At 42.0% G+C, this 27,862-nt stretch overlaps 3 protein-coding genes across 4 annotated transcripts in view; 2 read left to right on the forward strand and 1 right to left on the reverse strand.

The window, feature by feature from the left end:
• The window catches only part of dock9b (dedicator of cytokinesis 9b), a 50,415-nt gene extending 48,765 nt beyond the window's left edge, over nt 1-1,650 (forward strand). The window contains exon 52 of the mRNA XM_078290986.1: nt 284-1,650. Within this exon, the coding sequence (XP_078147112.1) occupies nt 284-400 (117 nt within the window). The 3' untranslated portion in view covers nt 401-1,650. The remainder of the gene's footprint in view (nt 1-283) is intronic.
• A 4,125-nt stretch (nt 1,651-5,775) lies between these two features.
• slc15a1b (solute carrier family 15 member 1b) lies at nt 5,776-13,520 on the forward strand. The gene is made up of 22 exons (XM_071906863.1): nt 5,776-5,817; nt 6,049-6,133; nt 6,348-6,489; nt 6,860-6,979; nt 7,090-7,189; nt 7,753-7,843; nt 8,025-8,108; nt 8,592-8,674; nt 9,047-9,133; nt 9,278-9,367; nt 9,794-9,838; nt 10,095-10,127; nt 10,286-10,371; nt 10,518-10,599; nt 10,691-10,807; nt 10,947-11,087; nt 11,196-11,242; nt 11,480-11,587; nt 11,702-11,813; nt 12,081-12,218; nt 12,528-12,635; nt 13,260-13,520. The coding sequence occupies exons 1-22, from the start codon at nt 5,776-5,778 to the stop codon at nt 13,518-13,520; spliced, it is 2,202 nt and encodes a 733-aa protein (XP_071762964.1).
• A 450-nt stretch (nt 13,521-13,970) lies between these two features.
• On the reverse strand, nt 13,971-27,016 carry stk24b (serine/threonine kinase 24b (STE20 homolog, yeast)). Of its 2 annotated transcripts, XM_071906877.2 has the most exons (11): nt 26,223-27,016; nt 21,896-22,126; nt 21,182-21,238; nt 20,666-20,774; nt 20,148-20,305; nt 19,645-19,830; nt 19,252-19,400; nt 18,711-18,834; nt 18,258-18,326; nt 17,467-17,603; nt 13,971-17,023 (listed from the first exon to the last, which is right to left on the reverse strand). In XM_071906877.2, exons 1-11 carry the CDS (start codon nt 26,262-26,264, stop codon nt 16,984-16,986), a joined length of 1,302 nt encoding a protein of 433 aa, XP_071762978.1. In that variant the 5' UTR covers nt 26,265-27,016; the 3' UTR covers nt 13,971-16,983. The 2 variants fall into 2 exon arrangements, with proteins under 2 accessions (XP_071762978.1, XP_071762979.1); XM_071906878.2 differs by lacking the exon at nt 13,971-17,023 and having other exon boundaries at nt 17,463-17,603.
• Between the last annotated feature and the right edge of the window lie 846 nt (nt 27,017-27,862).

Raw genomic sequence — 27,862 nt, forward strand, 5'->3', positions numbered from 1 at the left:
GGCATAATTCTTCTTTTAGGAAATGGTAGCACTGTAGGAAACTGTACTCTACTGTAATCCTCTACATGTTGTCACTAACCACCTTGTCGTCTCCTGCTCTCTTTGTGCTGGCCTGAGCAGATCGGATGGTAATGCTGCTTTTGTCCACTTTTGGTCATACTTTACATAGAAACAGAAATAGTAAACTTAAATTAACATGTATGTGTGCATTTCACTTTTAGAGAGGATACATATCTTTCCTAATCTTTCTAACGTCCCTTTCTCATCATCTTTTTTTGTATAGATTAACCCAGTGGAAGACGGCACAAGGAGCTCTCTGTCCGACTCTATGGGCATCTTTAATGCCATCAGCGGCACGCCGACCAGTGCCAACCCACATGGCTCGACCACCATACTCTGATCCGGACCCTTCACCCCTGACTCACCCCCTTGACCACAAAGAATTGGCTAAATTACCTGCCAGTCAAGGGCTTTGCATCAGTCTGGACATATTTCATGTACCTTAACATAAACTGAAGCCATCAACCACTGGCATTTTTTTCTCCTGCTACTTCCATACATCCTATGCTCATTGAGACAGTTGGAAAATGTGATATTCACCCCCTGTATCAGTTGGCCCATTGCTCTTGTTTCCTATGGAGACTCCAGTGAATACTATTGACTTTAAAGACTTTGAGAACAGTACAGGCATGACACCATAGGCTTATTGTCAGACTTGGGTCAAGTAATATTTGCATATCCTTTTTTATCGTTTGTTTTATCCTATTTAGCTATCAGATGGTTTAACACACAGGATGAGTCAATATTAATGAGTGGCAGAAAAATAAGACAATCACAGGAAAATAACTGAAAGTGAACTTAGTATACTAGTATCCTATACTGTGATTGACAACTTACCTGACATTATCTGAATCGTCCTGGTGCGTTAAACCCCACCCATCTGATGCTCCCTGTAGGTTAAAACAAACATGAGGAGTTCCAGTATTTGCAAATCCTATTTGACCCAAGTCTGCTCTTTACAGGGATCCTACCCCTCCTTCCTTTTATCTTTTTTTACTGTAGGGCTCCCATCCATGTACAGTGTTTGTCAGAGAGTGTTTCAAGAAGGCAGAAGTTTTTATTGGAAATAAATGCCACCACTGTAACCACAGATACATTCTTCTGCTGAGGCACAGTATTTTTTCATCTCATTTTTCTATTGCTATCCACTGAGGCCGTGTTACAGCAGATGCATTTTTTTATGTGCAGTATAAGCATCAGATTTAGTCTTTTCTGTTCCCTTGGATGTGGACATTTTAAAGAAATATTCACTCTATTTTAGACCGATGGACTTAAGGCGACATGTTTAGGAACTGACTAAGGCCAAGTGAACCACAATGTTCTAACCTTTTTTTCTGTAAAGAAAAGTGTGTGCAATATTTTCTATTGTTACCAAGGCTACCTACTACACAGAAAACCACTCTTGCCAAAGACATAAAAGAGAGACTGTGCAATGCAAGACAAGGGTGTGACAATGTGTGTTTTCTACCCCTTTGTTTCTTTGTCTGTCCAGTAGATGCCTTTTTATTATCTCTGAGGTAAAAAAACAAAAACATTTTTATCTAATAACTGCTCTTGTAAATATGTTCGAAACTTTTAAATAAATAAAATCTGTGATAATGTCTCGTTCCTTATACCTCATTTTAGTTTTTTCATGTATGAAACATTGACACAGATCTACATATCCAGACACAAATAAGAAAAGAAAACTTGAGAAAATCATTTCCTACAAATCATCTCTGTATATCTGATTTTCAGCCAATTTAAAATTTACTTGAATTGTGTTGCTGGAGTGTGGTGACCCAAAAACATCTAAATACAAATATCATCGTTTTGGCTGGTGCAGTTTTTAATTTTGTCACAGCCATTGCTATTACCATTGCTATTTTTCACTCTTAATATTTTCACTTTCCTGTATTTTTCCTTTTGAAATTGTAGATGCCCTAGGCGTCATTTCTTAAGCAGTTCATCAGGACCAAAAGTTAAGGGCCCACTTGTGGTGGCTCCCCACTTGATGTCTCATAGTATCATTATGTTATGGGACCCCAGGGTGAGCCGACACAAATGCTGAACTAAAAAAAGTTAACAGATCTTAAGGAAATGGGGAAAAAATCTAATTGTCTTGAAAAATTTAACTGAAGTATCACTTTGCTGAGCTTTTGGGAAGCCCATTCTGGAAGTTTGCAATGTGAAGAAGGGTAAAAGCGTTTGTCTCCTTAGTTGGGTTTTGCAGAGCAGATGGGATTGTAGCCCCCTAAGCCCCTGTCTTGTTTCAGATCCAGCCTGAGACGTCTCTTATCTATGAGGCAGCAGCTACCGATCCCAACTGTCACTCTAAATAAGGCCTACAGCAAGTCCTGCTGGAGCACTGCAAGAGAGGAGTGTAGATAAAAACCCTCTAACAGTCAGAGGAGCACTTCTGTTTAGTCCTGAAAATGATTGACTCATGATGGACATGGATGGAGGGGCAGTATGTGTTATTATTGGTAAGCTGAAAATATTGGGTGCATGTTGAAATTGTTTGGAAAGCTAACTGATATACTGCGATAGATTTTGTTCTCTTTTCAGCAACCTCAGCAGAAGAAGGCAACCAGTTGTTTGAGCGACACAAATGCAGTATGTGTTACAATATGCCCTCTCATCTCCTGTTAACAGTGAGTGATGAAAGGCTCTGGTAGCCACTGCAGCACAAATAGAGTGTAGATGCAGGACATAAGGGAACTCAATGGTTTCTAGTGTGGAGGAAACACAGCAATGGACAGTTAAGAAAGAGGCATCTGCTAGTATCTGCTAGTGAAGGTCGGCTGAAGAAGCCGGTAACAGCGGATAATGTGATAACTTATCAAAAAGTAATAAAAACGTCCCTTTAAATGTGCCGAAAATATAATAAAACCTGTTAGTGATTAAATTACAATACATTATTACTTCAGCTGATGATTATCACTTCAAAAGGGGTGTAACATATTTCTAACCGATGATGCAATAATGATATTGACTAATAATTTAACATCTTGGGTGATGACATTGCATTATTCTCTATTCTATTACGAGGCATTATATTAATAGTCATCATCATCAGTTAAAAATTAATAGTAGATAAAATAGTTTTGAACTGCTGCCCCAGAGCCTTATCAGCTCTATGAGTGAACACTTTATACTGTTTATTTGATGTGTCTCGCTTCTTATAAATATATATATGTCTTATATTGTATGTATGTTGTGTGCATATGCTTTGTTTTACACCTTGCTGCACACAAGTTTCCCATCTGGGACAAACAAATCCTTGAAATTGTACTTTGTTGCACCATCAGGCTCTTTGTTGCAGCCTGAAGCTGAGCAGAGGGCGATGATGTGCTTGTATTGCAGATACAGTGACTTTAATCTTTTACAATGGTCAAGCATTAAGGTTTTATTGCTGTCCTCTGCTGTTCTGATCTGAATTATGATTAATAACCTCTTGACAGCATAGAATATTTGCGAGTGTGTGTACGTGTGCAAGTGCCCCTTTGTGTCTGTGTGTTTGATTTATGTGTGAATGACAGAACTGAGCTTGGCACTGTAGATCGCACTGAGCCGCACACTTGTTGTTGTTGTTAATAACATGCAGACTTGTGTGTGCGGTGGAGGCCCAGAGAAAGACGGGCGTGAAAGCGGGATGCTGACTCCTATAAAAATCCGCACAGCGCTCTGTGTCATGTAAAACAGCAGCTAATCCCCAGGACCACCCCACACCCCCACCCCACCTTGGGGTGCTCATCCTGTTGGTCCCTGTGTCATTTTGGCTGCTAAACATCATGTATCTGATGTGAGTGCCGCCGGTGTTTCATGCTGTGTGCTTTGTGTGTGTTGTGTGTCTTTATCAGGTGTGATGTAGCACACCGAGAGGCTTATGTTTATGGTTTATGTGATTGGAGGCTTTACAGTTTTGATGGAAAAGTATTTTACTTTGCTTTCATTGTGGTCACTGGTGTTAACATGTGTTTTACTGTCAGCATTTGAATGTTAATATGTGTTTGGTACATGTACAGTTCAAGCAATGTGAAAATAATGGCACTGTAACATTAACATTGACTGTAGAACTGCCAAACAAAGATTGAGGACACACATACGGACACATAGACAAATGGACACACACACTCACATGTATATATACACGTGTTATAATCTAAATTCTCACAGCCATGTCACTATTATCTGCTAATTGATAAATCATCTACTAGATGTGCGTGTCGCAGGGAGTCTGTAGCTTGAGTTTGCACTTTCAGTTTGAACAAAACAAATAGAAGAAAGTTCTGAGGACTGCGTTAGTTAACTCCATTAGCAGCCAGTGTGTTCATGGATTTTGGATCCAGTGCAGTAGTACAAACACACACACACACACACACACACACACACACACACCCATATACAGAGAGAGAGAGAGAGAGAGAGAGAGAGAGAGAGAGAGAGAGAGATATGCATGCATGTGTATATATACCAAAAGTAGGCATACAATTTTTAATAACAATAATAATAATAGTAATAATAATAATGATGAAAAACAAAGCTGTATAATTTTCATACATTTTAATGTATTTCGACAAAATAATTCAGCATTCAATCTAAGCCTTTATTAATACTACAAATTACACTTATAGAACTTTAACACTAGAAAATAACACATTAGTAAGACTTCTGTCCTCACTTGTGTTCAGATTGTTTCCCATCGTTGTTAACACATTCTTCCATTCTCTCTGCATAGCTGTCACACACTGTCTTGCGAATACACACAAAAATATTAAAATAATTTCTGAAATTAATTATTAATTGAAAAGCAATAGGAAATATATCACTGTCATAGCAACTTGTTGGCAAGGGTCCTTTATCAACTAACCTTAACAATCCTCTCTCTTTATCTGTAAGACAAGACCCTTTCATTTCCCTTGACTTCCCTGAGTCATAAAGTAATCACTGACTGACACACACACACACACACACACACACACATGCAACAGGCCCATTCACCTGTGTTTATGATGCAGAAAATGTGCTGGGAGGTAGGAATGGTGAGCTGCAGGCTGGGAGGTGTGTGCAATTTTGTTGCCAATTATGCATGTTTGTGCTTGAGTGTGTGTGAGTGCGTGCACATGTGCGTGTGTGTGTGTGTGCAGCCCAGCATCCATGGGCATTGTGGGAGGTGTAGTGAGACCTGCGGCCTGGTGGCAGGCTATATAAGAAGCTTGGGATGGATTGAGCTCGGTCTCAGTGTTTTAGTCTCTGTCTCTTTGCTGAAGGATTCAGGTGAAGAAAGGACCGGAGGTCGACACACACAGCAGCCATGGCAGGTGGGTCCCGCTCTGGATGGGGGTCCTGGGAACGGGTGGCTCCTGGTCGGCAGTAGCACACATCCAGGAACCCCTCTTCACATTGGATTGGACTGGAATCTGACATATAACTTTGCCAATCCAGATATATTGAAGTTATTCCATGCATTACAGTTTCTTGATGTTCACATACAGTCTAAAAGTTACTCAAGGGAGACTATAAGTGACTTGCTCAATCCTCTAATGCACAAAGTACTATTTATTTATTTGTAATATTTGAAAAGAAAACATTTGTACTAAAACAGTGTAATTTATCCTTTGCACAGTGATTATTGCATTTGTTCACTTGATTATTGGCTATTATTATTGGCTATTATAAGTTTTAAAAGGCAAACTGCAATGTTAATATATGATATGTGACTCATGGATATTTATGTCTGCAGACAAAGACGAGTTGAAGAAGCCCAAGAAAATGGTGAGTCCAAACACATGCTAAATAGTTTTGTGTTGTTGCTGTTATTTCTTATTGATTTGACTGTTTTATGGCAAGCTTTATGACAGTTATTGTATTATCTGTAGTATTTGCTCTGCTTCCGTGAAACAAAACCACAGGTCTAGCAGCATGTGCTGAACAAACACACCACCAGTCATTGTACCCTGAGGAGTTAGCAGTGTAATACCTCTTACTGTCCTTTTCCTCTCACAGGCAACTGTCTGTGGCTACCCAATAAGTATATTTTTCATTGTGGTCAATGAGTTCTGCGAGCGTTTCTCCTACTATGGCATGCGAGGTGAGTTGGTCTTAATCCACCATATAAGAATTCCTTTTTTAGTAATGAATATTGTTTCCTTTTTTTTGCCATTTTATTAGAGGTCGTACTGTTCAGTCTTTTTACTTCACCTCCACCTCTCCTTTCTCTCTGCATCCCTCTCCATTCTCTCCCCTATCTTTCTCCCTTTTTCTTTCCCCTATCCTTTCCCCCCCTCTCACCTCCCTCTCTCCAGCTGTACTGGTGTTGTACTTCAGGTACTTCCTCAGGTGGGACGATGACATGGCCACCTCCATCTACCATACCTTTGTGGCTCTCTGCTACCTGACACCCATCCTGGGAGCCATTGTGGCTGACTCATGGCTTGGCAAGTACAAGTGAGTTGCCAAATCAATTTGAAAAATAGGGAATTCAAGTCCTTTTGCCAACGACAGAATAAAAATGTATTTTTTCTTGTGACTTGTTTATATAAAGACAAAACCCTTCAACTGTAACTGCAGTAATTTACTGTACTTATTGTAGTCGTAACAGTGCTATAATATGTTGCTTTTATTGAAAACAGCAATCAGACCACAACTAAATTAACATAAGTAGATGAAATTCTGAGTTTGTCTATCTTTGGCTAGATAGACAAAAGGATCTTTGAACCATGTCTATCTTATCTCTATTTGTACCTGAGGTAAACCTGTCCCCCCCCCCCGCCCCCCTCATCCTCCTCCTCCTCCTCCTCCTCCCTCCTCTCTACAGGACCATCGTCTACCTGTCCATCGTTTACACGTTGGGGCAGGTCGTCATGGCGATAAGCGCTATCCATGACATCACGGACACAAACAGGGACGGGACCCCCGACAACATGACCTTCCATGTGTGAGCTGAACACACTCTGTACTGTACAACAGCAACACAACTGATACATACACACAAACACACACTCACAGACACAGACCTCCGTTCATTTTGTTGTGTTCTGCCCACAGTGCCTTGTCCATGGTGGGTCTGGCCCTCATTGCCTTGGGAACAGGAGGCATCAAACCCTGCGTGGCTGCCTTTGGTGGAGACCAGTTTGAAGAGCATCAGGTTAGATGAGGCACAAGCACACACACATACATGTAGAATACATGCATACATATATACTAAACACACATATTTGCACACATAATTATACACGTACCAATATAAACACATACATGCATTATACACAAATACGTACACGTATACAAACACATATGCACTAACATATACACACACACGCACGCACACACACACACACTTTCACAGATGCCTCGTTCAGCTATCAGTGTCCTCTTGTCTGAATTAGCAGATCTTGTATCTCAGTTTCATTCCAAGCAGTTGTTTATTAACTATTAACCACAGGAACATCTGTCTTAGTGTCTTTATTACACTGTTCAAGGTCTGGCACAAAGATTACTCCATAATATTGATGACTCTGGGGAAACATGGTGTTATATAAGAAACAGCTAGTGTGTGGAAAAAATGCTCTGGTCTAATCTAATCTAATTGGAAAAAACTGCCTGTTTGCTACAGTTAAACACAGTGCATATAGTAAGTAGTAAACACACAAGAATATGCGTCAGTGCTTCTTGTCTAAGGCTTGTTGTTTAACCTCCTGTGTCCAACAGGAGAAGCAGAGAAGCACCTTCTTCTCCATCTTCTACCTGTCCATCAACGCTGGCAGTCTGCTGTCCACTGTCATCACCCCCATCCTCAGAGGTACGGCTGGACACTGCAGCAGAGCACACAGCATCACTGAATATTAGCTCTTTTTAGCCATGGATGGATAAATACCTTTCAGTCTGTCAGATGGCTCAGTGCACCAAGCAAAACAATAACAACTGCATGAATGACTGACAAACTCAATTAAAAATGTGTGTGTGTGCGTTCTGGTCTCCAGCCCAGGATTGTGGCATTCACACCCAGCAGAAGTGTTACCCGCTGGCCTTCGGTGTCCCTGCCGCCCTCATGGTGGTCGCTCTGCGTAAGAACTGCTGTTCTCATTTTATTTCTCTGTTAATTCACTGCAGAACACAAAAGCATGGCACAAAATGTTGGCATTTCTTAGAATAACTACACACACACACTGCAAAAAACGGTCCATCTTAAGTCATGTAGTCTCTATTCAGTTTTATTTTTCTTAAAACAACAAAAATTCTGCCTATAGGGATGAGATAATTCCACTTGTTTTCAATGCATTGTCACTTGTTTAATTTTCTAGTGTCAAAAACAGGCAGAATAAAGCAGGTTGCTCCACTAGTGTGAAGAAAATTATCCTTCTTGATAGAAGTTGCTTTGCATTGGAAACAAGACTCAATACTAAATCGAATGACTTAAGACAAACATTTTTGCAGTGTCTATAAGATAATTTTAATATAGCATTGACCTCCTTCGCTTCCTCTGCAATTATCTGATGCTCTCGTGAAAAATGGAAATGTTGATAATTTGTGTGTGTGTGTGTCTACAGTTGTGTTCATTGTTGGGAGCGGCATGTACGTCAAGGCTGACCCTAAAGGCAACATCACACTGGAGGTCTGCAAGTGCATCTGGGTAAGAGGCTCCTCACAGACGTCCCTTTGACCCAACAGGTCACAGGAGTTCTGCAAATTAACATATAAATCACCGCTGTTGGATGAAAACCTTGTTTCTCCAAAAAGTCAGTTCTGAAATTAGGAAAAACAGCCTTAATTTCAGAGGGATGCTGTTTTGAAAGTCTACAAAGGGATTTCTATAGCTTTAAATAGACCATCAAACTTACTCAAACCCTAAGGGGCTTTGCAATTCAGGTAAAAAAACAAAACAAAATGCAACCTAATTACAGGTATGAGGTTTTCCCCTGACAGCAGCAAAACATAGATTGCCACAGTAGAATTTCCCACAATGATAAAATGCGTATGTGAATGTTGTCTCTACCCTCTGTAGTTTGCTATCAAAAATCGCTTCAGACATCGTAGCTCTGCGTACCCCAAGAAGGCTCACTGGATGGACTGGGCTGAGGACAAATATGATGTAAGAACAGGACACACACACACACACACACACACAAACACACCAAGAAACATGCATGCACACAAAGAAAAAAAAACATGCACATGCAAATACAAAGCCCTCACAGACATAACAAGCCTAATTCTTCGCTTTGTTTCGGTCCAGAAACTTCTGATCGCCCAGGTGAAGATGGTGGTGAAGGTGCTGTTCCTCTACATCCCTCTGCCCATGTTCTGGGCTCTCTTTGACCAGCAGGTAACAAACACATTTCTCCTCCACAGATAGGTGTGACACTGCCTGTGATATTGTACCCCTAAATATCTACCATGGCCACTGATAGATGATTCATTTCTTAAGCGAAGGAGCTGGGTTTCCATCTGGGTTGTGATACTTAAACAGACAGACAATGAACAGAATATGAATCAGAAAACTTTTTTATTGTTATTGTTATTACTCTTCAAAAAAACAAATGATGGTACTTTTTAAAGGATAGTAAGTAACTACATTCCTTGGCTGACAAATTGATTTTCCCCCCAAAATGGATACAATTTTGGAACAGAACTCTTTTATTCACAATAATAGATCATAAAGCACTGTGTAAAACAGATGGAAAATGCATATGCAGAACAGCACTGATGTGATATAAAGACAGTGTAAAAAAGAGCTGTGTCTCCTCCACAGGGATCAAGATGGACCCTGCAGGCGACCACCATGGACGGCAACTTTGTAAGTGTGTTGTGGATTCACCCATTGAATTGGCCATGCATACACACTATGGGCCTCTTTTATGAACGTGCTCTTAGGCGATTCATTGTACAACGATTTCAAAGACTACGATAAAAGAAAACAAAAGTCAATTGTATCTATAGAATGTATACTTGGATAATGATAGAAAATAGTGTTATCTTTTGGTATGTAAGCACAGATTTTGTTCTTAAGACTGTTTTAGAAATGAGATCCTATGTTTTTTTCTTCTTCACAGGGAGCCCTGACAATCCAGCCCGATCAAATGCAGGTGAGACCCTTGTGTTGCTTTTACATTCCAAGACGTAAACCTATCAAACACAAACGTCACATACTTTGTCACTGTGTTGATGATGTGGCGTCAGTGAACAGAAATTGATAGAATAGACTTTAGGAGAGAGATACTAATACTTTTCTTCTCCCCACCAGACTGTCAACCCCATCTTGATCCTGATTTTGGTGCCAATAGTGGATAGCGTTATCTACCCACTGATTGCCAAGTGCATCAAATTCACGTGAGTTCTCGTCCTTGTTCTGTTTTGGGACTGTAGACTGGGGAACATGTTTTGACCTACTGGGAAAGCAATTGTTCCATGCTATTGACCTGTGTGTGTGTGTGTGTGTGTGTGTGTGTGTGTGTGTGTGTGTGTGTGTGTTGCAGTCCCTTAAAGAGGATGACCGTGGGGATGTTCATGGCTGCTCTCGCTTTCATTGCTGCTGGCCTGGTCCAGCTACAGATCGATGTGAGTGTAACACACACACACACACACAAAATTCACACTTGCTTTCCTTTTTGCCACCTAACCCCTCTCTGCCCTCTCCTCCCTCTTCTAGGAAACACTTCCCAAGTTCCCATCTAGCACCCAAGGCCAAGTGAAGTTCATCAACATGATCAATGCACAGATGAACATCACGGCCGGGCCTGAGAGCTTGACCATGGAACCTTTCTTGGTACTCCATCACCCAATATAAGCCGCAGCGCAGATACACAAACCAAGTAGACAGCCAGTAGAAGCATTAGAAATGGTTGTGAATATATGAAGATAATCATACTGATATTGACAATTCTGGCAATCCTTTTCTCCCATAGTCCTCTGGGGAATACCTGACATTTGATGGACCGTTTGATCTGACTCTGGGACCTAGCATGACTAACAGAGTGGAGCTGGAGAAAGGCAATCGGAGCACCAAAATCATCTATAACGATGGGGCCGGTGTCACCACCAGAACGGTAAGCGAACGGTAACCAGATATGGTTCCTTCAGAATGTGTTCCATTGATTTTAACGATTTTGGAGAGCAAGGCTTTGAAGTATCTTTTCTTTGCTTTCTATCTCCAGTTCCTTGACATCACATCAAAGCCGGAGCAGGGCGCTAATGCTATCAGGCAAGTTACAAATAGTCTCAGTGTTACCAGAGGCTGTTCAAATGCCTGAAAAATGAAATCAAATTTGACTAGTAACTCTTTTAGATATCAAACAATTTCAAGTAGTTTTGCAAAGTTTGATTCTCAGTTAAGAGCTGTCATTGGGTTTGGCAAATAGTCTTGATACAGCAAGCGTATGGAATATGAGCTGTTGGTTTACTTACTGTACATATTGTGTGTTGAATGCTCTTTTCCCAGATTTGTGAATGGCTTTGCTGCAGATTTGAATGTGACAGTGGGAGGGCTGGACTTTGGGAGCATTGAAACGTACAACATGTCAGGCTATGAACTGGTACCACAGGGCAAGTAAGTTTGATGTTTCATTGTTTATGTGAGCTTCAACCATAATGCTGTATATGAGAGAGAGGCAGACAGACAGACAAATTGGTGTAATACTGGTCATTTTCTTGTGTCTGTCAGTGCGCAGTTCATTATCAGTGATGGAAGTGATCAGTGTGTCTACACCCAGAAGCTGGGCTTTGGCAGCTCGTACACCTTGATCATCCCCACAAATTTCATATTTGGACCAAATGTGAGTCAACTACCTGACTTTATTCTATGATAGACTTCATTTGTGTCACTTCACTTGACAAGACATGGACATGCGTTTGTTTGATTTAAAGGGAAGTGGCCATTTTGATCAACACAACAGATGTATATAACCATAACTGGTGCTGTCCTAGAAATTTGGAGATGCATATCACATGTACACAATGAGTCCCAGTGTTGCTTGAATTGAACATTTTCATTGCCCCTACATTATGTTTGACACATCTGGGTTCCTGTCTGTGTCCTTCAGTGCGAGCAGAGCATTCGGGCAGTGTTGGACATCAACCCTAACACCATCCACATGGCCTGGCAGATTCCTCAGTACTTCCTCATTACAGCAGGGGAGGTGGTCTTCTCCGTCACCGGCCTGGAGTTCTCCTACTCACAGGTGGGGGGCATCACACTTTATACCCTCTGTCTCTCTCTCTTGTCTTGTACTTCAAACAATATTGTAAAAGCAGTTTGGAAGTGGATCATCCATTATACTCAACTCTCTCCTAAAGTCAGATGGGCAATTTCTGATTCAGATAGATCCGTCTTTGTTTAATTCACAGTGGTATGAATTGATCTCTTTCAGAATTTGATACAGTATATGTAGTTGTATCAAATTATCAATGATACTACTAATACATATGGTGTGTGTATATATATAATATATATGATATAACATATATATATAACTCTCTCTGTTCTCCAGGCACCTAGCAACATGAAGTCTGTGCTGCAGGCTGGTTGGCTGTTAACCGTTGCTGTGGGTAACATCATTGTACTCATTGTCGCTGAGGCAGCGCAGCTCCCAGATCAGGTTGGTGGATTACATCTGACCACAAGTAGACACATACTACAGTGTCCTCACTGGAATTTGACCAGTTCATATGTGATATAATTACTAAAACATACTTATGAATCTGGAATTCATATTTGTATAACATAACAAAGGCCATTTGGTGGAGGCTTTTATCCAAACACCTTACAGTATTTTTTTAGCACGGGCGGCCCAAGTGGGAACTGAACTAATAACTGTAGTGTTAGTTGGACATCAAATTCAAGGACCTTTCAATGGCTATCAAAGTTTTGTTTGGTGAAATTCAAGGACTCAAAGTTTCTATGGGGTAAGAAATGACTTTGGCCAAAAATAGACATCACAGAGGCCTCATTTTGTACTTCTGAACTTGTGAAGTCAAGAAATCATGGTGAAATCACTGATTTGCACAAGTGTTGATCCTAGTACAGAGAGAGGTGAGGCATACTGATGAATTTGGGTGTGATTTTTAAATTTTAAAAAGTACTTCAGCCATGGATGGCCTTAAAAGCCATCCATTCAAGAGCTTTTAAGGCCTTATTTTATTTTTCTCAAATCCAGAAGCTTTCAAGGATTGTCAAGGCCTCTGAGCTCTAAAGTAACAGTGTGTGTGTCTCTGCTCACCAGTGGGCCGAGTACATCCTCTTCGCCTCTCTGCTGGTGGTAGTGTGCGTCATCTTCGCCATCATGGCCTACTTCTACACCTACGTGGACCCGGCCCAGATAGAGGCCCAGTTTGCCCAGCATGAGCCCGAGGACAAGGAGAGGAAGAAGAGTTTGGAGATGCAGAAGAAGGTCTCAGTCGAGCACCACGACGAGAAGAGGAGGGGCTCCATTTCCAGCTCCGGTTCCAGCTCCGACGACGAGGAAGTCAAGACCAAGATGTAAAGAGACCCTTCTTCACCGCTCTTCGGTCTTTCTTATACGACTGCTGCTTGGTTCTGTGTTTCATGTCTGAGGGTGTCGGTGCCATTAGGATGAGAATTCGGTGGTCGTTCTGAAGTTGGAGGAACACAGAAATAGGGCTTAGATGGCTAAGCTCTTGAGGGACAGTATTAGTGAAGGATCTTGGCAGGGATAAACCTTCAAACTTACCCGAGAGAACATTGTATATTTCAGCCATTTCGGCTCAGAATCTTGAGAGAATATCCTTTTTTTTTAGTCATCAAAAAATTAGAATCCCTGGATCCAGCTTTATTGGTTAGTAATTTGTTCCTTCGATATTGTAAATGTATTTTTTTACAATGATTTATTTTTTTGCACTGTGTAGCAAAAGAAACATCTTTATGCATTTTTTTTTGTTTTGTAATGTACAGGAGTACACAAACAAAGAAACCATTCCAGGATTTGTATTTATTTCCAAGCACAGTGTTGTATGTATTGTAATATAGATATTGTCTGTTTTATACATGATGTTGTCATCTGTTCCAGGATAAAATGTAACACCAAGTGCTGGTTTTTCAGACATAAAACATGTAACTCATGATCCACATTAAAGCTCAGATAGAGTTCATTTTGGGAGAATCCTGCCCTATGTAAGTGCCCGTTCATCAAGTTCTTCAGTTCAATAAAGAGACTAGCAATGTGTGGGCTACTGTTCGAGTCGTAACTATAAGATACACATGAGGCATTGTCAGGAAACATGTGACCTTTTAACCTTCATAAACATGGGCATATATTTAAATGAACTGCACATTTCTGAAAAAAGTCCTTACCGGCTTCGCCAAGTGTACAAAATATTAGCAACATCTATTCTTTCAATGAAATACACTCATCAGGTGAAAGCTATGATCCTTTAATAATTTCACCCATTAACTCCAGTTTAGCCATGAAGGGGAAATACAGATCAAATGGAAGAGACGGGTTAAAGAGCCATTTTTAAGCCGTCAGACAATTAAGATGAGGATTGTGCAAGAGGGCTCAATCTAATCTTTGGTGGGTGTTCCTAACATTTTGTACATTCAGTGTATTCTTATCGAATCGAAACCATCATCAACAACTGATAATGATTTGGCAGCTTATACAGCTTGTTTCCACACATGCATCCATGCATGACACAAAGACAAAGTCGTCAGTTAGCATTAGATCTTTATTTCTCATGTCACTTTGAAAGCTTACAAGGAGCTTACATTTAACTTGGGAATTCTCAAATGACACAAGCAAAGATTATATACAGTACTATAAACTGTCAGCTATGATAAAGGAGACCAAATGTACACATTTTGTAGTTCTTTCCGTAGCATATGTTTTCTGTAAGGTATAGTTTTTTTTGCCGGAGGCAGGTGCCCATATCCATAAAGCATTCCTTATTTCCATACTTAACTCTTTGCAATTACAAAAATATCAGATATTTCTTAATTCTTTCAATCCCTGTGTTGACAAGTGCGTCTTGATGCAACTCCTCAACATTATTGCTGCATTAGCACAGTAGTAAATTCTGGAACTCTTAAGTAAACATATATAGTAAAACATGGCTATTAGCGACTTTTTTCTTTTGTTTTTTTCCTCTTACAGGTTCTTTAAATACTCAACACACTTTCAAAGTGCAAAAAACAGATCCGAAATTAGAAAAAAGGTGCAAATCATACTACAAAAATCTGGTGAGAGCATAAAAGAGGACATGGCACTTCTAGCATGGTGTGGAAGTGTGAACAGAAATGTCTGGAGTGAGGAAAGAAGAATGGCATTTATTTCTGCCCAATGTGTCACGGTAAAGAGTCAACATGAGCTTGGCTTGTCCTGATCTACGGTGCTAATTTGGCCTTGGTTTTGTCAATGCATTGAGCAAGTGTCAGGATTCGATTGCCTACAATGGTTCATCCCTTGTTTTTTTTCCTTGCCTCCACTTAAGTCTCTAAGTAATGCTAAGGATAAATTACAAGCGAAGGAATAATTGTTCGCAAGATATCAGCATTCAATTGCCCGCAATGGTCCCCCCTTGTAATTTTCCTTGCCTCCACTTCATTTCATAAATTATGTTTGGGGTAAATCACAAGTAAATTAATAAGGTTGCATTTTCTAGACAATCTGAGAGCCACCACTGACACAGAATCTGATCTCCCTTCATTCTTGGCCTTGACCACATCTAAACAAAATGTAAAAACTGACTTAATAAGTTGTCTAAACATAAGTAAAGGTAGGAGTTTTTCCTCTGACTACAAAAACAAAGGAAAAGCTTCTGCCCCTAAACAAAGTAGCTTAGTATCATCCCAGTTAGTTAAATGATTCAGCAGGGACACTGTGATTGAAATGGAAGATTGGAACTCAGTCACTTAGAAAGGAGAGAAAATATTGATGAATACTGAATTGAATTTCACTCACTGAGGGGTAACAAAAAAAACTAGGAACAAAATCTGATGAAATGAAAGATGCCAGAACATAAACGTATGCATCTCAAAAAGGCAAGGCATTTTCAGTTCTTTCTGTTGGAGTGACTTTTGAATCTTTAAATATCTACTTTTTGTTTTAAACATCATCAATATCTACAAAATGCGCATGACCATTTTGTACACAGTGATTCATTTTCCGCAACGTCAATGACAACTTGTAATCATGTACAGCATGGCGCCCCCCCCACTGCCTCGGAGGACAAAGTCCACTTAAAGCACTTTACCTGAGGTTTCATTTAAGAATGCTGCAATTTGCCTAAACAGGGAGTCGTAGAACATACGCGAGAGCACACGTGCACGCACACAAACACACTCGCAGGTGCCCGCACACATGTTGTGCGGATAAGCACGCATACACGCAGCGTACACGCTTGCACACAAAGATATATCCCCGCAGGTTCATCAAGCATGCTTTCAGAGGTTCTGGGGATATGACGCCTGCATTAAGTGGGGGGATAGAAAAGTCTCGTCTGGATTGGGGAGGATTTTCGGCTCCTCTTCTAGCGGACGCCGTGTAGAGACTCCGTGGTGTGAGGCCGGGGGAGTCCCACGCACAGAGAGCCCAGAGTCTGACGAGGCTGCTGCTGTTTTTCTGGTGGGCTGCTCTGCTTTAGTGAGTCTTGCCCGGCGCTTTAGGGGTTTTTTGCCCCCTGCCAGAGTCAACACCAGACGTTTCAATGGGTTCTGCTGCCCCCCGATGTTCTCCACTGGTAAGTGACTAAAAGAGGCTCTCCAGAGTGTCTCTCTCTCTTCCTCCACAGAGCGTTTGGAGTTCAGTGATTTTTTTTTTTTTTTTTACAGGCTAGGTAAGCCCCCCCCCCCCGCCCCCAGGGGAGGTCAAATGTGGTCAGCTGGTGTTGAATGACTTGACCCCTGACTTTTAACCCTCTGACCTGGCTGTGGTGTTGGAGGGGGGGGGGAGTGGGGCCTGGGAGAGCAGGGCCGGGGCAGGCAGCCAATCACTAGGGGGATGAGGAGGAAGATGTCCTGCCTGTGGAGAAACTGTAAAAGAGAGGAGACAACAATAAGAGATCAACTCTGGCTTTTCTGGCATCTACTGCACAAAATTGGAAAAAATAATAACGTTTATAAACTGCTTTAATATTGAATAAAAGCAGACATCATACTCATAAAATAAATTAAAACAAGTAAACACAACAAGGCACTGCAAGATAACAAGATAAGAATGAATCATAAAACAGTAATAATAATACTAGAATAAAAGACATCACATAAAAGCAAGACTATAAATATAACTTTTAGGAAGTGATAAAAGATGATAGTTATTCTGCTAGCCTAAGCTAAAGCTTAAATAAATGTAACCCGATGATTATGGCATCAGATCAACTTTTCATAATTTACAACTTCGCCGTGGATTCTGTTGCGCATAAAATCGGTGTGTCTAAGAAGCCTTTGTGAATTTGGCCCCAGGGCCGAGACCTTACCTCTGCAGCCTGTGGACCATGTGAGCCACCAGGGAGTCGGAGATGCCGGGGTAGGCCTCCTCGGCCAGCAGGATGGCCGTCCTCAGCTCGTCCAGGGCCATGGGGTTCCCGTTCACCTGCTCCTGCCTCGCCTTCAGCTGGGAGCGAGGAAGGAAGGAGAGGGTGAAGGTGAGAGTGGCGGTGAGTGAGGGGGCCGATTTTTAGTCATGGATTTGAGAGACGGGTTCCCAAACGAGCTCCAAATAGATACGCATTAGACCACAGACCCCCCATTTGATAACATGGTGTCCCAAGTAACTCATCTGAGAATAGTTTTGGCATTTGATTTGACTCAGAACAGACCTACATAACTGTCTGTACTGTAGAAACCTCTGATCAGAATAGTCATCCTTTTGGGTCTTATACACTCTCATTGTTCTGACCTCTAGGGAGAGAAATAATGGTGAAACTAAACCAGTCCACTAACCCTAACCCTTTTGTTGGGGGCCACCTGGACTCCTCTTAAGGACCCCAGGTGGTCCCTGGACACCACTTTGACAACCACTGCTTTGGCTATCTGGTTATTTCTGCAAGTTGCAAGATGGGGAACTTTCTGTGGAATAGTACCTACTGGAACTGATCTTGGGCCCAAGGGTGAACCTGGGTCTCAGAACCAAAATGTCCCCCTACATCTACAAAACATTCAGCCAGAAACACATAACATAATATATTACAAGTAGGCCAATTAAGCGAGTGAGGGAGAGGATTTTGTGGCCAACCTGTCCTTTGGTTATCCAGAGGGAGCTTCTTACCTCAGCCAGTGCAGGAGAGATGACTGTGGCCAGGCTCTGTGAATAAGGCCTCTTTGGAATGTCTTTTGTCTGCAGAAAGATACAGAGATCTGAGAACGGGGGCTGAGGGAAATAAAAGTAGCACAGCTTTGCCTTGGGGGGGATTTTTAAATCACCGCGGCATGCATATTTCCCAAATAACATCACACCTTTTTATCATGGATTACGTCTTGCATAACGGTCCGCATTATTGGCACACAAAACCTGTTCTATCAGAGTAGGGTGCAGAAGCCAAAAGGAGCTGATAGTGGGTCGGTTTTAGCAACTGTTAAGGTCAGGATTCAGGGAGGGAATCGGATCCCACGTTGTGCTGAGGACCGCATTAGCCAGGAACACAACAAAGCAGGAAAACAGCAGTCTCCCATTTGAAATGAATAGGAAGCTGTATGCTAAAAGAATCCTGCAACATCTCACCTGCTCTGTCGCCCCTGACTGTCCCTCCCCGTTCTGCAGCTTCTTGGGGTCTTTCTCTCGGATGGTGAAGATCCAGTCGTCGCTGCCAAAGTCGTTCCCGCCCGACGCCTGGCCATCTTGCTCTCTGATTGGACAGATATTACAGAGGCTTTTAATATTTATTGGGCCGAGTAATTAAGTCATGCATATTAAGTGCTTAACAACTGCGAATAAGTAAATTTGTGCTGATCATAATAAACGTGGGAGGACAAGTGGGACAGAGTGAAGCCAGAGAGAGAGAGAGATTTTTCTCCCCCTCAGTAGGATCTGGTATAAACTTAATAAAATTCTAGATAGCATAAAATAGCATTAAAAAGTGCTTTAGGCGAAATAAAATAGTATAAAAGCAAACAGATAAGCAATAAATATACCAGACATGGCTTACAAACAGGGTTACAGAAGAAATATAAGCACAGTGTACATTTTCACAAGACAACAGAAAAAAACAGAATAACCATTGTTAGGCAGACGGCAACAGATCTTTGTAATAGTTCAGACTTACGAGTCTGACTCGTCAGAACTGGACTCTGTGGTTCTAGACTGTTCTGCCTTCCACCGCTTGTACTTGTCCACCAGTTCAGTCAGGTAGGAGGTCTTCTTCGCGTGGCGAACGATCAGCTTATGCTTCAACAGCTCTTTGGCAGTGGGCCTCTGTGGTGATGAGGGATGACAAAAGGGAGAAGGAGGTGAGATGAAATGAGAGAAAACGAAACCAGTCTTTACAAGCCTGAGAGAGTTATCTGTAGAAACACAAACAAACAAATCTTCAAATACAATCCTCAGTGCTCACCTTAGTCTGGTTGAATTTGACAGGTGAAATAAACCTTTCTGCAAATATATGTATCTACGCATAAGAATATCAAAATCGCCACCTGTTGAGGTGCAACATACTTACAAAACTGGGCTCTTTGTTGAGGCAGGCCTCGACAAACTCCTTGAGTGGTTTGCTGTAGTTGCCCTCCAGCGTGGGCGGGTTGTTCTTTGGGATGAGGAATAAAACCTTCATGGGATGGAGCTCTGAGTGGGGCGGCTCGCCTTTAGCCAGCTCGATGGCTGTGATGCCCAGAGACCAGATATCAGCCTGGAACGCACATGGAGACACAGAAAGAACTATGCATAACGCTGATACAAGTGCAAAGCAAAGGCTAACCAATAATCAGTGCTGCCAAGAATTTAAGCTTATTCTGTTCTGTTGCAGTCATTGTAAATCGCTCCAGATAAGAGATTCAGCTAAATGCCTAGAAGGTGAAATGAAAATGCAATTCATGCCTTTCAAGGAACCAACATAACTAACCTCTACCAGGCTCAATTTACTACTTTCATGCTTCCTTTGAACCTCAGCACAGATAACGAGACACACTAGCAACCTCTGCAGATATCCTTGACCTTTGACCTCACCTTAGAGTCGTAGGCCGACTGTTTGATGACCTCGGGGGCCATCCAGAAGGGCGTGCCAACAAAGGTGTTGCGTTTGATCTGGGTGTCGGTGAGCTGGCCGGCCACGCCGAAGTCTGCCAGCTTCACCTCTCCTTGCTCGGACAGCAGCACGTTGGCAGCTGGGGAGGACAGATGAAAGGTTGATGTGATCCAGCTCGGGGCTTAGGAAATCTCGTAACACACACACACACAGTGAGTAAGAGTCCATCTCTTCAGGCACTTCTAAAGCATTTGTCAGTGCCATCTATCTGAGCTGCCAATGCATTTGATAAAGGGGAAACAACTGTCAGAAGCCTTTTAGCGAACCGCCGCATGCATTCGCCTCAATTCCCCGATGAGATACAAACTATATAATGAATGAATCCAGAAGTGGATGTCAATACCATTAACGTGTTATATGATCTTAGTGTGTGCTCACTGATGCCATTTAGTCAACTGAAACCCAAGTGTTCTCTAATAGCGGCACTGTCAATCAGTACCTTTGATGTCCCTGTGGATCTTCTTCTCAGAGTGCAGGTACTCCAGGCCCTTGAGGATCTCTCTCAGGATTGTGGCGATCTGAGTCTCGTCCAGAGCGCCGGGCTCCAACTACAGGAAAGAAGAAAAAAAAATACAACAACCATGAGTCGTGGTTAGCCTAGAGACAGAGAGGCAGAGAGTCTGACTGATAAAAGTTGTTGATTCAATTCCTGGCACTGACAGGAAGAAGTATTTTCGGTGGATGGTATGACATCTATAGGGCGGTCAGCTGAACAGTAGCCTTGAGAAACTTCCATCTAGCCATAAATATAGCTTTTATTCAGTTTAAAATATGCCATAAGGGATACTCAGAATGCAGAACAACCCAAAAACATTGGCAACAATTTTTGGTGTAAGATTTTGGGAAAAATAACATCTAGGAATCTGTCAGCGCAGCATGTTTGTTAATACAAAGAGGCACCGATCACAAGTACAGAGCTCAATGCAGCAGTGATGGGCAGGCATGAATCACTTACCAAATCTAATGCTGAGCCTCCACCTAAATACTCCATGATGATCCATAACTTTGTGTCCTGGAACAGTGTTGAAAGACAGAGAAGAGAATGAGCTGCTGGTGGTGAGAATAAGGGGTCATTAAGTACTTAGCGAGTTATATTCTGGATAAATATTCACAGCTCACTTATTAAGCTGGGTACTGGCTTATTGCGAGGTGTCAAGAGTCTGGCGCATTCCTAAACAAGCCATGATGACACTAATAAGCACTTGGTGGGTGTCTGAAGTCCTCTCAGGCTAATCCCCATTTAATTTGGGATTTCAGGGAAAAAGTGGGTAGAGGAAGAGAAATCCTTTTATGTCTCATCCCATTTGCTCAGCTGGAGGTTTGACTTATGGCGAAAACAGATGCAAAAAACATTCAAGTAAACAAAATTAAAGATGAGAGCCTGCCGTTACCGTCACCCTAGGAATTCTCAATGCATATTATATTCACTGGCACCTTGTCCTGTATGATATTAAAGCAACAATCAAGTGCATGCTTACATTTACATAGTGGAATAAAACACATATGCCTGTGTATTTGAAATGGATCAACTGAGTCGCATTTAAGTCAATGGCCTATACTGACTCAGAGTTCTATTGCAGTAGGACAATAGAGACCATTTACTTGATGGTGATAATCTGCTGTGTGTGTATGTATGAGTGTGTGTGTGTGTGTGTGTAACCAGTGTCACCTTCAGGTATGAGCCGTAGTACTTGGTGACAAAGGGGCTGTCACACTGGCTCAGCACTGTGATCTCTTGCTGAATGTCTTCGATCTCGTCCTCGGCTTCCTCCAGGTCTATGATCTTGATGGCCACTACCTTCTGGGTGCGATTGTCGATGCCTTTGAACACCTCGCCAAACGAACCCTTGCCAATCCGCTCCAGCTTGGTGAACAGCTCCTCCGGATCCGCTTTGACATTCTGGCAGGGAGGGGGGGGAACAAAGCAGGGGAGGAAAGGGAAGGCCGGGAGAGAAAAAGGAATGTTTGAAAAGAACAAAACGTCGGGGAGTAAAACAAAACACCAGCAGGGTGCCATTCTTAGAGGATGGCGCTGCTAAATGCGCGCTCCATTGCAAATAAGTCCTTTATACTGAACGATTTATTCACCTCTAAAGGCTTGGATTTTCTGTTTCTGACCGAGACTTGGCAGAGGAGCATGGAATACGGCCCCCTAATCGAACTGTGCCCACCGGATTGTTCTTTCATCAGCACTCCCAGGGCCTCGGGCTGGGGTGGGGGACTCGCAGTGATTTTCAGGAACTGCTTTCCAAATCGGACGGTGAGCACTGGGGCTTTCTCCTCCTTTGAACTGCAGATAACCAAAGTTGGTCGTTCAAGTCCGTTTTATTGTATTTTAGTTTACCGTCCCCCTGGTTCTAATAGCTCGTTTTTGCTTGAATTCAGTGACTTTTTATCCTCTATTATTGGCTTGGACAGAGTTATTATGGTTGGTGATTTTAATATTCACGTCGATAACGTCTCTTGCAGCAACACGTGTCTGGTCCCACACACATTAGGGGTCATACCCTGGACCTTGTTTTTACGCTTGGTTTAAATATTGATTGTATTTGCTCTGAGGAGCTACATGTTACTGACCATGAATGTGTTTTATTCAACTTGTCTTTTAATTTAGATTCTCTGCCCAGTAAACGTGTAAGTTGCTCTCGCATCATAAATCGCCTCTCAGCTGAGAAGTTCTCTGCAGCTTTTGACCCAAGCGCAGTGTTGTCTTCTCATGCTGACGTTAATAGTCTGGTCCACTCCTTTAATACACAGTGCTCCGCCGTTTTGGATAAAGTGGCTCCTAGTAAAATGAGACTTGTTCCCTCCGTAAATTCATCCCCCTGGTTAAATGACGATATTCGTTGTTGCCCGCGTAAATGTCGGAGGGCGGAGCGACTGTGGAAATCCACCAAGCTCAATGTTCATCGTCTTTATTACAAAGACCTTATAACTGAGTTTAACAACATGGTTAAGGATGCAAGGGCTTCTTACTTTGCTAAACTAATTTCCTCCAGTAAACGCAACCCTAAAGTCCTGTTTGACACCATAAACAACATTGTCACTCCTGCACCTCCTGATGTGCCTGTCATTTCAAATAAGGATTGCAGTAACTTTCTCTTTTTGGGAAATTCCCTTTTCACCAGCCTCAGCAAGTCGTCTCTGGACCGTCTACAAATGGTCCAGAATGCCGCTGCAAGGCTGTTGACCAGGTCCAGCAGGATGACTCACATCACACCCATCTTAGTTTCATTACATTGGCTTCCCATCAAGTTCAGGATTCATTTTAAGGTTCTTGTTTTCACATATAGAGCCCTGCATGGTCAGGCACTGGTGTACATTTCTGACCTGCTCCATCCTTATATTACCAGTAGGTCACTTAGGTCCTCTGACCAGGTCTTACTGGCTGTCCCTCGCGCCCGGCTGAAAACAAAAGGTGATCGTGCCTTTGAAGTGGTGGCTCCGACACTGTGGAACGCTCTTCCTATAGACATACGATCTGAGGTCTCTGTTGATGCCTTTAAAAAGCAGCTGAAGACTCATTTATTCAAACTGGCCTTTGTCTCGCCTCGTGCTGTCTAGTGTTTGTATTTTGTGTGTTAAAGTCGAGATGAAACGGCATTTCGAGAGTATCTAACTTCCGTATTGTGACGTATTTCCGAGTGAAACAGGAAAGACAGGCGGGACATAACGTTGGGAGGAATTTGATTTGAACGTTGAAAAGTGGGTGTGTCATAACACCCGAAGACACACCGAAGTACCATGCTGTTGCTAGCTAGCTAACTAATGAATCTTAGCCTCTTAGCTCTGTGCGCTAAAAGTTGAAGATTGATTGATGGGTGGATGTCATGATATTATTGGTTGAAATTAGTTACGGGCATGCTTACGTAAGCACACGGCATGTTTTGTTTTACAGGAAGAAAACATGATTGAATTTTGATATAAGAATACAATGAAATTGATTTTTGGTATTTTTTTTGGCATATATTGTTAAATAGGTGCACAGTATGACCGGGGATGTGATCTAAAAGGGTTAAAAAGGCATTTTTCATTTCATCTCGTCTTTAAGTTTTATTGTTCGTTTCTTTTTACTGTATTTATGGTCTTATTTTTATTTTTTAACAATTTTACTCTTGTGAAGCACTTTGTGACCTTGCTCTGTGAAAGGTGCTATACTAAATAAACTTTTACTTACTTACTTATCATTAATTCACCCAATGCCACTCTTTGTATGTGTCTGAGTGTGTGTGTGTGGATACAGAAAGAGAGACTTAGTGCAAGGGAATTAGTGTAAACATTGGATAATAGGCACATCAATTAAAGAATAATAATAATTTAAATAACACAAAACATGGGCCTAGCTTACATTTTATTTCTCACAATAAAATGTCTACAATTTACAAGTCCTTTCAAGACACAGCTGCACCTTAAGGGATAATTATTGTTATGTTATTGTTATTATTATGTGATATCCATTTTGCAGTGTCAATGTGATACTTTTTTTTTATTTATCTGAAATTCATCTATGGACTTTGCCTAGAACCATTTACATATGACCTGATAAGAACGAAAATCATCCTTTAGAATGTTTTCACCTATACATGATTTCCAGATTTTCTGGCTTTTGGACAGACTTAGTTGCTATAGCTGTCAGATGAGTTGTTTTGTGCTGATTACCTAAGATCATACAACAACCTTTATGGGCAAAAATGACAATGTTGACACAATTCGAACTCATTCTGAGGCCATAAGGAAAGCAAAGACACAAGGTATTCTGCATGAGCTGTGTTCGGGTGGTCGGAAAAAAAAGCTTAGGTGGGCCTCCCAAAAGTTAATTAGTCAGGCAGAACCCTGTATTTGGTCGGCGATTCCAATGACAAGGCAAACGTCCAATAATTCCAGGGCTGCATGTCTATCTGAGGGTGGAATGAATAACCTACTTGAACGCCACAGGAAGTGGACTAAAATGACTGAATTCTCCGGCTGTTATGTGGGAAACACAAGAGCAGGCGCTGACAAAAACAACTTCCTTTTATGACCTCTTTTGAGCAGAGAAAGGGTCAATATGTTCGTTTTGAGACAGCTAAAAATGAAACAGCTGCCTTCCGTAATTAGGGATCCTTTTGGCTTAAGCTGGCCGCCCTTAAAGAGATTTATCCAAGAAACCAAACATTGGTTTCGCTAATGGATATTAGTGCAGTGCAGAACTGATGGAAAAGTGGTTAAGTGACAATGTTATTTTTGAATAAAACAAGATGTTTTTATTTGGGATGGGCTTCAAATTGGAACAACAGCCTCCAGTCAAAATGGTGGCTAACTGTGAATGTGGCTGCCAAGTTTACAATTTACTTTGGCGGGTAACAAACCTGTGTTAAATCACTCCTTTCAATTTTTAACATTACAGCTAAGAAATTAAATTGGCAAGGTAAACACTGATTCCACTTGCCACTGTGTCCTGTAGTTTCATGCCCTGGTTGGAACAATCCTCACCTGACAGACAGCAAAACCTGCCTTATAACCTAGGATGAGTTATCATGTTCTTAATTGACTAAAGCATTTATTGTAGCCGAGTCCCAGCGGGTTGTATATCTCTAATGCATCCTCCCCCATATTCTGCATTCCATTTCTTCACAGCCAGCTATGAATCCAGACCATGGAAATCTGCTAACAAGCCTGTACAGGGAATATAATCTGGTGCATGAGGTAGTTGACATCACGAACAGTTATCTACTCAAGTTATCTACTCAACACAATTATCCCCCATAGGCAGAATCCTAAAGATAGTAGCAGTACCACGAACAAGGCTCGTGCGTGCATGACAGTCACTTTGCACAGGGAGGCTGGATGTGCCTGCAACATGCCTACAGCACTGAGGAGTCGGGTCAGTGTGCTGTACACGGTGCTGTGCAAACCCACAGCAGGGAGTGAGCACTGGGTTGCAGTGTGTACATTTTGTTCCAGCAATGACTAAAAACAGTTAATTACGGAACAAATTCAAAAGACAACTAGCTTACCTGCATCCCCGGCAGGTTACCCTGAACAGGAGAATGGGCCATGATGTTGACTAGATTTGCGCCTCGTCCAACAACGCAGTGTTGTGTTCTCCTTGGCTTGGCTTATGTTTACACTCCGGCTGAGGTAACGTTAACAATCCTTCTGGACACCTATCCGCCCAGCCGTACTGTAAAGTCTCACTGTCTCGGTAACGTTACTTTAATGAAGAGAGAAAAACGTCCTTCCTACACGCGCTGGTATACCTTTCCTGTATCGGAACAACCCCAAGTCTCCCAAACAGCTGAGCAAGCTAACAGACGTTTGCTAATGCTAACTCTGAAGCTGGGGAAATCTCCTGCAACTGCAAGCCAGAATTCCGCAATGTTAGCTTGCTAGCCAGTTGGCTAAGCGTTAACTAGCAAATCCGATTTCCTCCGCAGTCGAGCTACGCTGCTACGACAAATTTGAGTTCCAGGAGATGAAGAAGAATTTAGCAATATATTTCACCGTTTACTTACTGACACTTTCTGAAACCGTATTCTCTCGCTAACGGTGTTGTCAGCTAGCTAACATGGTTAGCTTGCTAGCCAACGCAGACGACCTGACGAACGTTCTGTCAGCAAGCTGGCTAGGAGCACATTTGTCTGCATACCGCAAATGTCGCCCACAGAGGAGTCTTGAATAAACCGATTACCCAGCTCTTATCTTTTTACTACTTGTTTTCCGGAGCTCTAAAGGTCTGCCATTTGTGGAAATGATCAGCTCGCCAATATTTTTGTTTTCTCCCTCACTTTCGTCCCGTACTCTCGGCCATCTTGTCGGTGCTGTGACGCCTGGGCGGATCCGGATCCGGATCAACAACAACATCCTCACCGCGACTCTCCACCACCTACAGCCCAGGTGATGCTACCAGGTGGGTGGACCAGGGGCTCCCAAACTTTTTCAAGTCAAAGACACCTAAATAGATCTACATTAAACCACGGCCCCCTGTTTGGCATAACTGTGCCCCAAGGAACCCCATCAGATTCAGGAGGTATGATTTAGTCCAGAACTTCATAGCTATCTGTAGCCTACTGTAGGTAGGTGGGGTGATGCACAGTCGGGGGGAGCGAAACCCATTATCAAAACAGTCATCCTTACACATGTTCTTATTGTGTACTGAATGAAATAATAGTGAAATTAAACTATTTCTCATTTTGCTGGGGGTGGCCGTGGAATCCCCTCAGGGATCCCCGGAGGTCCCCGGACCAGACTTTGTGAACACTGCTCTAAACATCATAAATAGTACACTAAAATGCACTTTACATCATTTTACATAAATTTAGCATAGGCTATGTGTGTATGTGTATGTTTTTGCAAATTGCAAAATACTTGCCAAACATTATCCTTGGCCGTTTAGATCCATAGTGCCAGATTAGATATTAATTTAAAAGCACTTCAGTAGGCCTATGAATTCAGGCAAGCTTTTTGCATTAACAATAAATCAAAATCTAATAATTTCCGACCAATGATTTGCGCTGCAGCGACACCTACCAACGCTAATTGGACTATAGGCCTAATTGGCATTGTATAGATTCCACCAGATGAGGGCGCCAGTGTATAAATTTCATGACAACAGCAGTCTTGTATAAGCTGGATGCTGCTGCCGGTGCATCAATGC

The sequence above is a fragment of the Centroberyx gerrardi genome, chromosome 21 (assembly GCF_048128805.1).
Source record: "Centroberyx gerrardi isolate f3 chromosome 21, fCenGer3.hap1.cur.20231027, whole genome shotgun sequence".
Taxonomy (NCBI): domain Eukaryota; kingdom Metazoa; phylum Chordata; class Actinopteri; order Beryciformes; family Berycidae; genus Centroberyx; species Centroberyx gerrardi.

Excerpts from the sequence above, each read along its gene's own strand:
- slc15a1b (XM_071906863.1), top strand. The coding sequence starts at position 5,776 with ATGTCTGCAGACAAAGACGAGTTGAAGAAGCCCAAGAAAATG. Across the intron at positions 6,134-6,347 it reads CTCCTACTATGGCATGCGAG|CTGTACTGGTGTTGTACTTC; the intron begins GTGAGTTGGTCT and ends CCCTCTCTCCAG. Across the intron at positions 9,839-10,094 it reads CCACCATGGACGGCAACTTT|GGAGCCCTGACAATCCAGCC; the intron begins GTAAGTGTGTTG and ends TCTTCTTCACAG.
- stk24b (XM_071906877.2), bottom strand. The coding sequence starts at position 26,264 with ATGGCCCATTCTCCTGTTCAGGGTAACCTGCCGGGGATGCAG. Across the intron at positions 18,327-18,710 it reads AGTCAGGGGCGACAGAGCAG|ACAAAAGACATTCCAAAGAG; the intron begins GTGAGATGTTGC and ends ATCTTTCTGCAG. Across the intron at positions 17,024-17,466 it reads ATGGTCCACAGGCTGCAGAG|TTTCTCCACAGGCAGGACAT; the intron begins GTAAGGTCTCGG and ends TCTCTTTTACAG.